The sequence below is a fragment of the Cetorhinus maximus genome, chromosome 5 (genome assembly GCF_964194155.1).
Source record: "Cetorhinus maximus chromosome 5, sCetMax3.hap1.1, whole genome shotgun sequence".
Classification (NCBI taxonomy): domain Eukaryota; kingdom Metazoa; phylum Chordata; class Chondrichthyes; order Lamniformes; family Cetorhinidae; genus Cetorhinus; species Cetorhinus maximus.
In genome coordinates this window covers 62,033,775-62,048,672 of record NC_135883.1, presented here as the reverse complement: position 1 = coordinate 62,048,672, position 14,898 = coordinate 62,033,775, and the positions used below count along the sequence as shown (strand labels likewise).

At 40.6% G+C, this 14,898-nt stretch overlaps 1 protein-coding gene across 1 annotated transcript in view; it reads right to left on the bottom strand.

Annotated features, from left to right (window-relative positions):
• The window catches only part of LOC144680673 (CUB and sushi domain-containing protein 1-like), a 2,611,816-nt gene that overhangs the window by 383,831 nt on the left and 2,213,087 nt on the right, over window positions 1-14,898 (bottom strand). Inside the window, exons 34-36 of the mRNA XM_078541910.1 lie at window positions 10,186-10,389; window positions 734-858; window positions 67-163 (exon numbers count right to left, since the gene is read on the bottom strand). Coding sequence (XP_078398036.1) covers window positions 67-163; window positions 734-858; window positions 10,186-10,389 — 426 coding nt within the window. The remainder of the gene's footprint in view (window positions 1-66; window positions 164-733; window positions 859-10,185; window positions 10,390-14,898) is intronic.

Below are 14,898 nucleotides of genomic sequence, written 5' to 3'. Positions count from 1 at the left end.
TAAACAATTGCTATTTCTTTTGATTTATAAGAAAGGAACACAAGATATATGGTATTAATTTCTAACCTGAGAAGCTCCCAAGTCTTGGCGCAGTTGCATCTCCACCATCATATATTTCCAAGGAGTCCCAGTTATGCTCTGTGGCAAAGGTTATCACTTGAATCTATTCAACAGAATCAGGATTTAATTGCAGTAAAATTCAGAGTTCCGCACAGCTTCATCAGCTCACTGCATTTAAATCTGACACACAAACTACATATAAGGGCAAAAACTATAAATACTCTTGTGTTGCAAATGAAACCAACTGTGGCATTTCGTGGAACTTTGTCAGCATTAAATCTGTTTGGTTCCAGACTGCCCAAAGTTTAGAGACATATTTTACACCATGATTGGCTAATCTTACTGTTACTGTAATATTGACCAGTACAGCTGTGTTGTCACCACACCACTTACATTTGACGAATAAAAAACCATTGCTCAACAATCACACTCCCAGCCAAGCAATTCTACAAAGTGTTACTTTTGTAATTCAGATCCAAATTCCCTTCTTTCAGTTTACTTCTCTAATTAAAATAAAATCAACAGATATAAAGCTAATAAGAACAAAGAAATGATACCACCCGGCTATCTGAAAGAAGTGTCAAATTAGTTTCAGATATTTGGCAGCTGACAAGTCAAGAGGGTCCTGTGAACTTAAGGCATAGCATGTTCTGTCTGTGTTTAAATGACTTGCCTGAATTCCTGCTCCCTCGGTTACCGTGATTTTCCATACACAATTCAAGCTGTTACCATACGGCTCTGGGTAGCCTGGCGAGAGGATGGTGCCTCTACGGTCTGTCAGATTTCCACGACAAGGTACTAAAAGAGAAGAAGAGCTCTGAAGATGATGCCATTACATTTGACTGCTGATGAATCAAAGTGTTGCTGCTTGCATTTTAAATAGCTGAGCTTGAAAATGTGAGCAGTGAACTGCCAAATTACGGTGGAGAAAGACATCCATTCACACATATGGCCCACTGCGGCCATGCCCCCAAAACCTATGGTCTGTAAAAATATACAATCCCAGAGGGCATTTACACCAGAACCGGAACTACTGCGGCACCTAGCCTTGCAAAGGGGATTTTGGAGTAGCCCTTTGTCCGTCATTGGGAGGAGAGTTTGGCTGAAGATTATCTTTTCTGATGTCTCCTTGTTGGTGATCCCACAATTAAAATGCCTATTAGTGCTTCTTGCATCAATTTTCATTTGAGTATGGCGCAGTGGGGCCAATAAAAAAATTGTATGTCTACTTCATTCAAGGGGGCATCACCCATTAAATGCAGATCAGGCCTGGGTTCAGCCTCACTACAGTCTGGGGGATGACAAATGTGCTCTACCGCACCAATAGTGACTCAAGAAGATGGAGGAAAATTGCTTCCAAACTCTCTTCTAAGCGAGAACCTATGAAAGTATAGAATTAGAAAAGGAAGTGACCAGGTAAAATTTACCCATCCAGGCTTGGTAAAACTGAAACAATCTCAAATCAGTTACTGGTTAAAAAGCACAAGGATTGTCCAGCCAACCTTCCATCAATATTCAGCAAAACTCAAAGTCATTTTAATTCTATTGATTTCTAACTCACTGCATTGCACAAACGATGTTCTCGTGGCTCTATGGCACAGGGGTCATTGTATTCTGTATAATATTTGGTCATGCATGTCAGTTCTTGTCCTGGTTTTATTCAGAATCTGTTTCACATCTGTCATTCCTTGGAGGGGGAAAAATAACTTCTCAAGAGGAATTAGAGATAGAGCAATAAATGCTAGCCTTGTCAGCGACACTCACAACCCATGAACGAATAAAAAAGAAAAAAAATAAGCAGAATGTGCTGGAAGATCAGAGAGGATCAGCCAATATATAAAAATCAAGACAGATGATCATGTCATATCCTGTCTTTTCCCTTTACAGATGCTGACTGAGTTTCCATGCATCTGCCGTTTTTTCCAATTTTGTTTCAATTTCCAGTTCTGGCGCATCTTTATTTTCTTATCTTTCTTATTCAGGGTTTGCCTGAATCCTATTCATGTATTCATCTTTTGCGCACGCGGCATCCAAAACTTTTTCTTGAATAACATTCAGCATGACAACAGTTCCTAATTCCTGCAATTCTACCATCAACAATTATCTGAGTTAAGCATACATTGATATTATTTTTTTATAACCAGAAAAAAATTGAAACATACCGTGGAAAATCAGAAATATCCAATTTAGTTTTGAGAAAGACAAATTAGAATACTTTCTGCATGGACATTAGGAATTATCGAAAGGCAATGCAATTTAGATGTCCTTGTACATAAATCACTGAAAAATACTGTACAGCTTAAAAAAAAATATTCAAAAAGGCCAATGGAATTTTGGCCTCTTTCTCATTTCAGCTGGAATACAAAATGGAGGAATTTGTGCTTCGGTTGTGCACAGCCTTGGTCCCTGTTTGGAGTACATGATCAGTTTTGGGCTCTACACCTGAAGAAAATATAATGGCCTGGCAAGGGTTACAGCACAGATTCGCTAGAATGATACCAAACTAAAAGGGTTACATTATGAATACAAGTTACATTGCTGTGGTTTGTACTTTCTTAAATTTAGAAGGTTGAGGTGTGATCATATCGAGGTGTTCCCAACTTCCTCCATTATCAGCTCACAGTGGTATGTGCTCTGCGCAAGCTCAACAGATACAGCTCTGGATGACCACATCAGTAATATCAATCACCTCTTTAAATCTTCCGCAGCAAGACTTGTTCCCTTCTCCAACCTCCTCTAACATCTACTCCTTGAGCTTGTCGACCTGTGCCAAATTTCAGTATGGGTGGCTAAATAAAATGGGTGCCACACACTAAGTGTTCAGTTTTCTTTTCCGCACACATCAGATCACATCTGTTGCAGCATAAACAATGGGCCAGAATTTGCCATCAAAATGACGATGAAACGAAAGGCACTCACCATTATTTAGACTTAAGTGATATAACAGCTTCAGGCAAGGAGCAGAAATGCAGTTAAATGCCAACAAACAGAAGTTGCTGTCTGACTTGTGCTGAACCATCATTAGCTTTGCAAAATTCCCTTCTTTGACTGCCTCACCAATGACATGTATAGAGTGCTGTGACGTTCCTGTATTCATGTGGTATATATGAACTAAACTCACCACAGGTATTTAGAGTTAGTAATTACATGTGCAAGTATCCTTTTAACAATGTGATAATTGTTTATTACTGCTAAACAACCTCTTTGACACTGAAAATTAAATAATATAAGTGTGCAGCCTCATTCTTTCAGATTTGAATTTTTAGGGAGATTTTAAAAATGTCAAATTTTGACTATTTTTTTCTTATTTTTCCTCATTAACTCTTTTCTCTCTTTAATCTAACATATCCCTCTCTTTATTCCACTTTCTGTACCTGATTTGATATCGAATTCAGCCCCCTTAATTTACCCTCTGTCTCTGTCCTTCCACTATTTATTTCCTGATCCTTATATCTCATTGGTTAAGGACATACCATTGGTTGCCCTGTTCACTTAAGTCCCAGATGCCTAGTTTTCCTCTCTGTCCCATTTTCAACTCACACTTTCAACATCTTAAGTGGGCAACATTTTTGGGAGCTAAAGGGTGCAGGGGCAAGTTTAGCTATAACAGATGCCCTACTGCAGCAACATACGGCCTTTTATCTTAGTTTTAATCAACTACCATCAAAATAAGAAATATTAAGCATAATCAGTGACTCAATTATCTAACTGCACCATCTAGTTTATTGCTATAATGTTGTATATTACAATTTTAAACATATTTTACCCATGGAATCTAGAATCTCTACTGTATTATGAAACACATGCAATTGTAATAATGCTAGTTGATCTCCTGTTGCATTGTATGTGGGCAGTTGGGAACAAGTGTTGTGTTTACATGAAGGAAGGTTAGAAGCTGGGGAATAATTGGATTAGAACGTGCAGATGTAATTCATTTGCCGTAGTTTCATTTATGTTATCAGCCATGGTTTAATAGCAAAGTAGAGTGAAAACTTGGGAAATAGAGAAATAAAATTGGTTGGAGAATAGATGTTCCTGGGCATAATAGGCTGAGGAGCTTTCCAGAGGGTCTTGTAAGCTACGATGGTTGCGTGCTTGTATCATGACTTTAATAAGACACAGATGTCACTGTGACATACAACAATAAAAAATCATTCTTGTCAAAAGCCAAAACAATCAATATTTTTTGAAATGTCAAATCTCTGAAAAATGACAGCTCCAAAAGCCTAACACCAAAATTGACAATGCATCTCTCAAAGGTGCCAATGCCCACATGAACAGGTAGATGTCTTAATTACCCTGCTACAACTTGTGCTGATCCTATCTGTACTGATTTTCAAGTAGCCCCAGATACTGCATCTTTTTATCAACTTTCTCCACTGAATAGCCTTTAAGTGCAAACTGTGTCCAGTTCCCACTGTAAACTGTACCAGTATCCGAGTTATCCAAAAAGAGTTACACCTTTGGGTTTCAGTCTTTGCTCAATGTTAGCACTATGGACTCTAACCCAGAAATTTGTGTGTTCGAGCCCCACTCTGGAATCTTAAAAAGATATTCTAGTCTGATACTTGATCGATTCAGTGCTGCATGAGGAAGTGCTACATCGACAGTGGTAACGAGATGTTAAATTGAGACTTCTTCTGCCCTCTTCAGTCGATGTAAAGGATTTCATGGCACTATTCAAAGAAGTCACTTCAACCAACATCACTAAAACAGATTATTTGATCATTTGTCACTGCTATTAATAGGACGGACCTGTACACAATTGGCTGCTGCATTTCCTTACATTACAACAATGATTCCATTTCAAAGTGTACTTTAGGCTGCCCTGAGGTTGCAAATAATGCTCTATAAATGCAATTTGTTTCTTCCTTTTAAACTTCTACAAGAGTAACGGCACAAAACAGAAGGACAAGGAAATATGAAGAGGTATAAGAGTTAGCACAAACACAGAACAGTGAGAGTAGTGGGATGAGAAAGAAAGAATCAGACAGAAAGGCACTACGAAAACGAAGGAAGGAAGGCCTCTGACATAAAAAAAGGTACATGCTGAACAACAAAACAAGAATGGGGGATAGAAAAGAGAGAGAAAGAGACAGGCATACAATAAACACAGACAAAAGGGAGAGGAGGAAGGATAAAAAGGTATGAGTCCAAGGAGGAAATGACAACCTTGCAGTATAAATGTGAACAAACGGAAAGGAGAAGATAGATCAAGGACAAAGAAAGAAAGGATGTAAAATGTGTCATAGAATCTAACAGCATAGAAGAGGTCATTCAAATCACCATACCTATGCCAGCTCTTTGAAAGAGCTGTCTGTGGGAATGTGGGCCCACACTACCCGTGTACCTCAATGTATTGGTCTGTTTATAGGATCAGCACACAATGAATTAAAATGGCTTTCCCCATCCACCATCTTTTACCCTTACAGCCTCCATACCAACTCACCCAGTATTCTCCATGGGCAGACGTCAGGACCCATGCTGAGATTAAATAAAGTTCTTAAGTGTCCATTGATTAATTCACTAATTTAAAAACACACTCTCATTGATAAAATCCCATTCATTACATTTAACGTCCTTCAAATACTTAATTCCTTGTAACAACAAGAATTTTTATTCATAGTCTCACTTCAAAGACATGGTAGCCACTTGGAGCTGTCAATCAAACCGTGAACTGACAGGCACCCCACTGTGATAATGAAAGATTGTGAAATCAGTCATGCAGCACAAATCCCATAATGTTAGCCCTCAGCTTTCTGTTAACAGGCAGAGAAACAGTAAGCACTGAGTTTTAATATTTTCAAATATTTAAAGAGCTGGCAATTTAAATCCCTTGACAGCTTTGCAATCCCATTTCATAGCTCCAATAAGTTGACAGCTCCAATGAATGTATCCACTTTTACACACATTCATGTCTAATTTTAAAAATCCCAAAGGGCATCTTACTTCTCCAAAAAGGCACCTTATTTCTTCCAAAGGTGTCCCATGGCCATATCCAAAAGGGTACCCTACCTCTCTAAATTCTTCATTAATTTTAGGCTTTCCACTACCAGGTCAAAAGAACACAAGCCATGCCTGAGACATCCCAATAGCCAAAATCATATCAGCCTGAAGGCAGCTGGACTTTAACATGTGCAACTGCCTACATGAACCATGGATGTACTTAAAACTCACCCCCATTCCCCCCAGCCTGCAAAAATGCTAGGGGATGGGTTCAGAGCGGAACTTCCGAATCCGGGCTTCGGCAGCCATTTTTGCAAAGGCGGAGGGGGGCCTCTCCGCCTGTGCAAAAATTCAGGCCAAAGATCCCGATTCCAATCCCAATGGAACCCCACAGGATACCTCTCTCTGTTCATCATGAATTTCTGCCTCCTAATCCTTAGCCAAAGTTACCATTGTCCCTTTAATCTTGTGTGCTTCTAATCTATGAATAAGTCTGTTATGTGGTACTTGATCAAATACATTTTGGAAGTTCATATATATATTATATATATATATATATATATATAAAACATCTACAATACTATCTTCATCAATCCTCTGTTATTTCATTAATGGACTCAATCAGGCTCATCAGACATGATTTCCCTTTAACAAAAGCATGCTGGATGTCCCTCACTAACCCATGATCGTTCACATAGAATTCATTTTGTTCAAGGCAACAGTCTCTAGTAGTTTTCCCAGCACCACTGTTAGACTGACTAGACTATAGGTTTATTTATCGCTCCTTACTTGAATAGGGCTGTTACATTTGTAATCTTCCAGCCTTCGGACAGCTCTCCCCTGTCCAAGGAGGGTTAATGGATTATAGTCAGGGTTTCTGCTATCTCCATCCAAGGTTCCCTCAACAACCTAAGACGTATCCCCTCTGTACCAAGTAACATGTTAACGTTTGAGCGATACCAGGCTTAGTTAACACCTGCATTGTTTTTTTATCCTATTCAATATCTCTGCTCTCTTTCACCTCTACTGCAACATTAACTTCATTCTGTCCTTTTATGAGGCCAGATGCAAAATTCCCAGTCAGTACCTCAATCATATGTTTGGCCTACAAGAGAAAGTTTCCCTTTTTGTCCCTAATCAACCCCACTATCATCTTACCACTTATATGTTTGAGTGAGATTTTTTGGGGTCCCCTCTTTATGTAATTCATACCTTTTCTTGTAACCTTTCATCTCCCTTCTTATATCCTTTATCACTTTCTCACACCATTCTGCCCAGTTTTCGACTGTATTCTGTATTTGACATTTGTCATAAATCTCCTTTTACTGTTTATTTTACTATTTCCTTTGTTATGCTGAGTCTTTAGCTTTGTGTGCCTTATCTTTCCCCTTATGCTTGGTTTGTACTTGAACTATCTTTTTATTATTCTTTCATGGGTTGTGGGTGTAACTGGAAAAGCCAGCATTTGTTGCCCAGCATCCGCAGTAGTTTGATTTCTAGCATCCGCAGTAGTTTTTTGTTTTTATACCAGTTTTTCCAGGTAATTCTGTTTTTGATTTGTTGCCCATCCCTAATTGCCCTTGGGCTGAGTAGCTTGCAAGGCCATTTCAGAGGCAGTTAAAAAGCCAACCACATGGCTGTGGATCTGGAGTCACATGGAGGCCAACGCAGGTAAGGACAGCAGGTTTCCTTCCCTAAAGGACATTAGTGAAAGAGATGTGTTTTTACAACTGTGATAGTTGTCACGGTCTAGCTTTATATTCCAGATTTATTAATTGAATTTAAATTCTACCAGCACCTAAGCTTCCAGTGGATTAGCATGGGACTCTGGATTACTAGCCCAATGACATTACCACTACGGCACTGTCTTCCCGCTATCGCGACCTTGGAGGCCTGCTTCCATCACTCATTTTCTGTTTTCCTGGCTATTCTATTTCCAGTCCACCTGTACAATATTTTCTCAAATCACGGAAATTGGCTCTCTTCCCATTGGGTATATTCATTGTTGATCTTTGTCCCTTTCCATAGCCAGGATTTTTCAGTCGTCGGGCGGGCTTGGCGGGAGCGATCACAGAGCCGACCATGATCGGCTCCACACTGCGATTTCACGCGGGCGGGCCAATTAAGGCCTGCCCTGCGTGGATTGCGAGTGGTAGCGCTGAGTGCTATCTGTGCAGGCGGGGGGCAGGAGGGAGGGCTGGGCCTCGCATGCAGTTTGTGCATGCGTGCGAAAGAACGCTTCTATCTCCCTGAGGCACGGAGCTGCCTCAGAGAGCTTGAAGCACTTATTGAAAAAATTAAATACGATAAAAATTCAATGAAACATGTCTCCTCATGTGACTGTGTCACATGAGATGGGACATGTTTTTAATTTCAAAAGAAAGTTTTTATTTAATTTTTAATAGCTTTAGGAAACTTCATCCGCTCGTGGATGAGGTTTGCTAAAAAATGTAAAGGCCACTTGGTCTTTTCGCCTGCCCGCCAACTGTAAGGTTGGACGGGCAGCGTAAAATTCAGATTAATTAGGTCCTTAATGGACCTAATAGGCCTTTCAATTATCGGTGGGCGCGCAGCTGACTCCGCGCTCGCCTGCCGAATGAAATATTGCGTAAGGTCACGATGGTGTCAGGACGCACGCCCAACGTCATTGCGCGTCATTTTACGTTCTGGCATGTCGGGCACACGCCGAATGTAAAATTCTGCCCCATAGCTACTTTAAAACTAACTATAATATGATCATCATTATACCCTCACTGTTCTCACTGAAACACACTCCACTTGACATGCTTCATTCTACGGAACTAAATTCAGCATTGCTGCTTTCCCTGTTGGGTTAGAAGTATACTGATTAAGAAAGATCTCCCGTAAACATTTTAGGAAACCTTCACTCTCTTTTACCCCTTTCATGTTGCTGAAAAGAGAGACACATTGCCAAAGCTTTTGGTCCTGCACTCATCAGGACAAACGCAAGAATGCCAAATTTCAAACAATCAGAACTATTTACACGACAGGAGGAAAGGGTGCTGATTGGTTGGCAAGTCAACTTGTGTGACACAAGTCCTACATAAACCTCTTCATTGCCATCAGCACCATTTCCTTCCCAGCCACATGCTCAAGCTGAAGAATATCAGGCAAAATCCTGACATCATGTTGGACCCAGAGTTAAAATGGGAATTCCACATTATTCATTAACATGGCCATTTACATCTGCCTTGGCAACATCTTCCTCCTCAGCCTTTCTACTGCTGTATTCCCACCAATGTTCCTGTCACCATCAGTCTTAATTTCTTCAATGGCCTCCTTGCCAGACTCACATACTTCACCTTGTATAGATTCAAACTTGTTTAAGCCTTAGCTGTTCCTATGCTACTCGATACTACATCCTGCTCAACCGACATCTCCATCCTTGCTGACCTACAATGGCTCCTTAACCCCACAATGTGCTCAATTTCAAATTATTGTCTTCATGTTCCTGACCTCACCAGGCCCTAACTCAAAAAGCTGACCCCAGCCTCACCTCCACTACCTGCTGTACAAATCTCAGCTTTTGTCCATCCTCCTGTTCCTTTGTCCCATCACTGGTGCATAATCTTTAGCTACCGTGGCTCCGCTCTTTGAAACTTCCTCCCTAACTCTCAATCACTGCTCCACTTCTCTCGGCCACTTTAAAACTCATTTTTTGACCAAGCTTTCCCTCACTTCTTTCAACTTTTCTTTCTTGCCACCTGTATATCTTTGTTTTTTCTCCCACTGTCTACCAATGAAATTAGCTATGATGTTTCCTTCATTAAACAGGCCCTGAAATTCCATAGGTCAGGAGTGGGGCAAAATGTGGGCCAGACATCAGCTTTTTAGGGATTCTGTGCCAGGGACCAAAGTAACAGTTTGTAAAAAAAAAGTATTATTGACTGAGCTATGTTAAATAAATAGGTTTAATGATGTTAAAGGGTGTAAACTATTTGGATCTTCTGTGAACCTATTTCTATAAACCAGGCCTTTCAGCAAATGATCAGGAAGCTAAAGAGGGCTGGTTGCTTTGGAGCAGCACAGTGAAAAGCTGGAGACAGCAATGCGGTCAATAGATTTACACATATTACCATTCTGCTGAAAAATGCTCATAAGTTTGAACACTTGCAAATTCCCAAAATCATAAAACAGGACAATTCCTTCTGCACTTACCTACACAGCTTGGTATTGTATCATTCCACTGTGCCAACCCATTAGGCACAGCCTGACATCGAATAGCCTTTGAGCCTTGGAGATGATATCCAGGGTTGCATTCAAAACGAACAACAGAACCTGCAGAAAACTCTGAACCTATTCTTCGGCCATATCTGGGCTCAGGAACAGAGCTGCACTGGGTGGCACTAGTACGAGGAACAGCTGGAAAGAAAAAGAATGATTAGAGCAAACTTTATAACAATAAATAGGGTGCAACAGGCAGAAATATTTTATGCACTGATTTTTCAATAAGATACTGCATCTGATGTACAAATTGGATACATCAATATAAGTCAACAATTGTACTGCAAAGCTGAAAAAATTCCATGAATGCAAGAAACTAACAGTTCATAACTCTCCTTGTTCAGTTATTTCAAATTTATCCCTGAAGGACTTTTGGGTTTTTGTTCTCCAAGAAGCAAATATTGAACTTATTTTCTCAAATTGATACTTTGCAAGCACGTAATGTGAAATATTATAGATGAAACAATCTATGGAACACATCAAAGGCTTCTGTTTATAAAGCACCAGGCAAAAAATGAAAAATTATGATCCTGTAATTTTTCCTACGCTGGCACATTCTTCCTCATAACAAATCTATAGACAATCAACTTATATCTTCCCTCATCCTTTTAAATTAGTTTTTCATCTATTATATGTCCCCGCTGGGCCATACGCTGTTCTCGTACTGAAACAGTTAACCACAAAAAACCCATGGGCCATGATCTCAGTGGTTACATTGACACTGCACCAGTTAATGCTCTCCAGTGCTCAGCCTGCAAGGCTAGTAGGTTGGCACCAAATTTTCATGGTGTAGCTGGAAGCTGCTGCCACCATGGGGGAACCACAGCCTGCCTCATGCAACTGGAAAACCAAATGCCTTTCAAATGGCTTTCAAACCACAGCGATGTCTTCTTTGGCCCCTGGGTAAGAGGGGACATTAAGAATTTTTTTTTTAATGTCAATTCTTTAGCACTCCATGCCACCCAAGATTCAGTCATGCTCATGTGCGGGCTGGAAGTTATGAATTAATGAACTGGCATCCAATATTATACTAGGTCCCGAATAAGCGTAGGAAGCAGGTATTTCCAGCACAAGCACTCCTTTCTAACGGTGCCACTTGTTGCCCCCATTTGCGTTCTAAGATGCCAGAGGTAGTTCCACTGTAACAAGGCGAATCAGAAAATCCCAGACACAGCAGAATCTCAGTGCCATTGAGTACATGTTACTTGCCTGTGGGTTCTGACAGTCTTCTGCCAGAATTAAAGTATCAGTTGTGTGTGCGCATGCATCTGTGTGCGTGTGCAATTGTGTGCATGTGCCTGCATGTGTGCGAGTCTTTGGATGCATGTCTGTGCACATGCGCGAGTGTGTGTGTGCATGTGTATGTGTGCACATGTACATGTGTCAGACAACTGTCGAGTTGCTCTCTTGATTTTCTCTCCCTGGAGGGATATATTGTGTCTCTGTCCCAGCTATTCTCCAGTGCCTGGTGGAGTCAGTACTTCCCCATTTGGTACATCTAAATTCACAGACCACAAATCCACAGCACCACGCATTTCTATGCTAACATGCTATATTACGATAAACTGCCACCTTTTCTTTCAAACTTTGAATCAAAATCTTCAGAAAGTGGCTAGGCAAATAAACTCTCTCAAAATATAGAGTAAATAATTAGAACTTAGATTGAACACTTTCATTAATATTGTTAAATTTGATTTTGGTTCGGCCCATGACCACATTTATTAAGCCCACTTTTCAGTGCATTCCTATGTCACAAAGACCAATAGACACCTGTTCTATTGAGGCAGCCTATGGTAACTGTGGTCGCTGATCTCAATTTGGGCAAGAATTGGGGTGCTATAATTGGCTTTGGTGCCCTAGATGAAAAAGCAAACATCAACCATAGTTCTACCTTACTGCCACTTCTCCAGGAGCAAATCAGGTTGACCATGTTCATATCAATGCATAACTACATTTTCAATCTAACTCTCTAAGGTCACACATGAAGAATGACTACTAGGCAGAGGTATCGAAGAACTGCTGGCTCTGTGGAATTGTACCTCAGCAGCACTCACCAGCTTCAGGGGAGGAGAGAAAACTGGAAACAAAAAGACATTTCCTCAGAGCTGGTTCCAGTTCGCTACCAGAATCATCCTGGAAATGCAGCAGAATCTTTATTTACACATGATAAACAGGGTTTCTGCTGCACTTTTGACAAAGTTACCAGCAACAGAGCAGGAACAGCTCGAGCAAGTACCCAGCCTCAGATTCCTCATACTGCAGTAATCTTAAAAATGATAATAATAATAATTTAAAAACAAAAAGCTAAAAGCTACTGCGGATGCTGGAAATCCAAAACAAACACAGAATTACCTGGAAAAACTCAGCAGGTCTGGCAGCATCGGCGGAGAAGAAATCAGTTAACGTTTCGAGCCTTCATGGCCCTTCGGCAGAAGTTCTGCCGAAGGGCCATGAAGGCTCGAAACGTTAACTGATTTCTTCTCCGCCGATGCTGCCAGACCTGCTGAGTTTTTCCAGGTAATTCTGTTTTTGTTTATAATAATAATTTAATATTTTAATAATCTTATAACTAACCTACTCCACAAATCAAGTATTTTCTCGATATTCTGCAGTTGAAGTACATTAAATATATTTTCTCAAAAAGGACAATGACATGACAATGGCAAAAGAGAAGGCAAAAGGGGCTAATTGGATCTCTTTTTCAAAGAGCTGGCAGAGGCACAATAGGCCAAATAACATTCTTCGATTCTATGAATTTTCACAGAGATGAGCACTATCCATCCAGTAAATAAGAATGATGTCTTCTTTGCCCTGTTAAATGTTCATACATGAATTTCAGCTGTGTTAGTCATGAGGAATAGCTACCCTGTTATGGTTTGCAGCTGTATAAAGTACTGAAAAAATTCTAAAATCATTTTGAAACAAGTAGTTTGATGGTAAACAGGATCAAAAACACTGCATTATGAGTGGCTCAGTGGATAGCACTCTCGACATTAATCGCAAGGTTCCAGGTTCAAGTCCCACTCCAGGGGTTGAGTACAGAATATCCAGTGGAGGACTGAGGGAGCATTGTGCTGGAGGAGGTGCTGTATTTTGGATGGAGGACCCAAAGGCCCCATCTGCCTGCTTGGGTGGATGTAAACAATCCTATGGCGCTATATCAAAGAGGAGCCAGGAAGTTAACCCTGGTTTCCTGGCCAATGTTTATCTCTCAAATGACATCACAAAAACAGATTATCTGATCGTTATCAGAGATTTGATAGAGATGTTCAAAGTCATGAGGGGGCTGGACAGAGTACACAGGGAGAAGCTGTTCCCACTCGTAAAAGGATCAAGTTTAAAGTGACTTGCAAAATAAACAAGTACGACTTGAGAAAAAACTTTTTCACACAACGAGTGGTTCGGGTCTGGAATGCACTGCCTGGAAGTGTGGTGGAGACAGGTTCAATTGAGGCATTTAAGAGGACGTTAGATGATTATTAGAATAGAAACAATGTGCAAGGGTACGGGGAAAGGGCACTAGGTTATATTGTTCATTTGGAGAGCCGGTGCTGACATGATAGGCCGAATGGCCTCCTTCTGTGCTATTAAGATTCTGTGATTCTGTTATCGCATTGACGTTTGTGGGAGTTTGCTGAGCACAAATTGGCTGCCATGTTTCCTACATTACAACAGTGACCACACTTCAAAAATTGGCTATAACGCACTTTGAAATGTCTGGTGGTCATGAAAAGCACTATATAAAAAGATAAAATGTACCAATATTCATTACAAGCCCACTGACTCCCACAGTTACCTCGACTACAGCTCCTCACACCCTGCTTCCTGTAAGGACTCCATCCCATTCCCTCAGCTCCTCTGCTTCCGCCGCATCTATTCAGGTGATGCTACCTTCAAAAATGGTGCTTCTGACATATCTTTCTTTTCCCTTAACCAAGGGTTTGCTCCCACTGTGGTTGACAGGACACTCAACTGTGTCTGACCCATCTCCCACATGGTACAGAAAAGCAGTTGAACAAGAATACAAAGCAGGGTTAGTTCTACTATTTGCCATTCTGAGCAGTTAGCCACACAGTCAGGGATGCGGGTCAGAGAACCAGGACACTAATGCTAACCGATGCTCCCAGCGAACATGGGTCTTCATTGGTAGCACAGGATCATCTAATTATTCCTCACACAGATAGCATGGTTGGAACAGCAGAGGAAAGAAGAAGAATGTGGATGCAATGCAGTCCAAGTAGATAAGTGGGACAGCATTGGACATGGGGTGACAGAGGTGCAGATTTATAAAGCAAGATAGCATAGGAGTGTAGAAGTCTCAGCAAAAAAATAGGCACCGAACTGCAGGATTGGCATTAAAAAAGAGAGATAAAATGTAATCTCAGGAAAAATCAACAGACTCCCAGCTACTTTTTGGGAACAAAAGTCTTGTTTAACATGACTGTCAAGGCCATAATGCTTAGTGTTCCACACTTTTTGAGGGAATCATTTTTCTATATTTCATGTGCTAGTAACAAAATAGGTCTTGAAAATATATCTGACACCACTGGCAAATCCTACAGATATTCGTCAAATTAGAAAACTTCAAACATTCACAAAATCCCAGTATGAATTTGACAGTTGTGACTCATATGTCCTGGATGGATT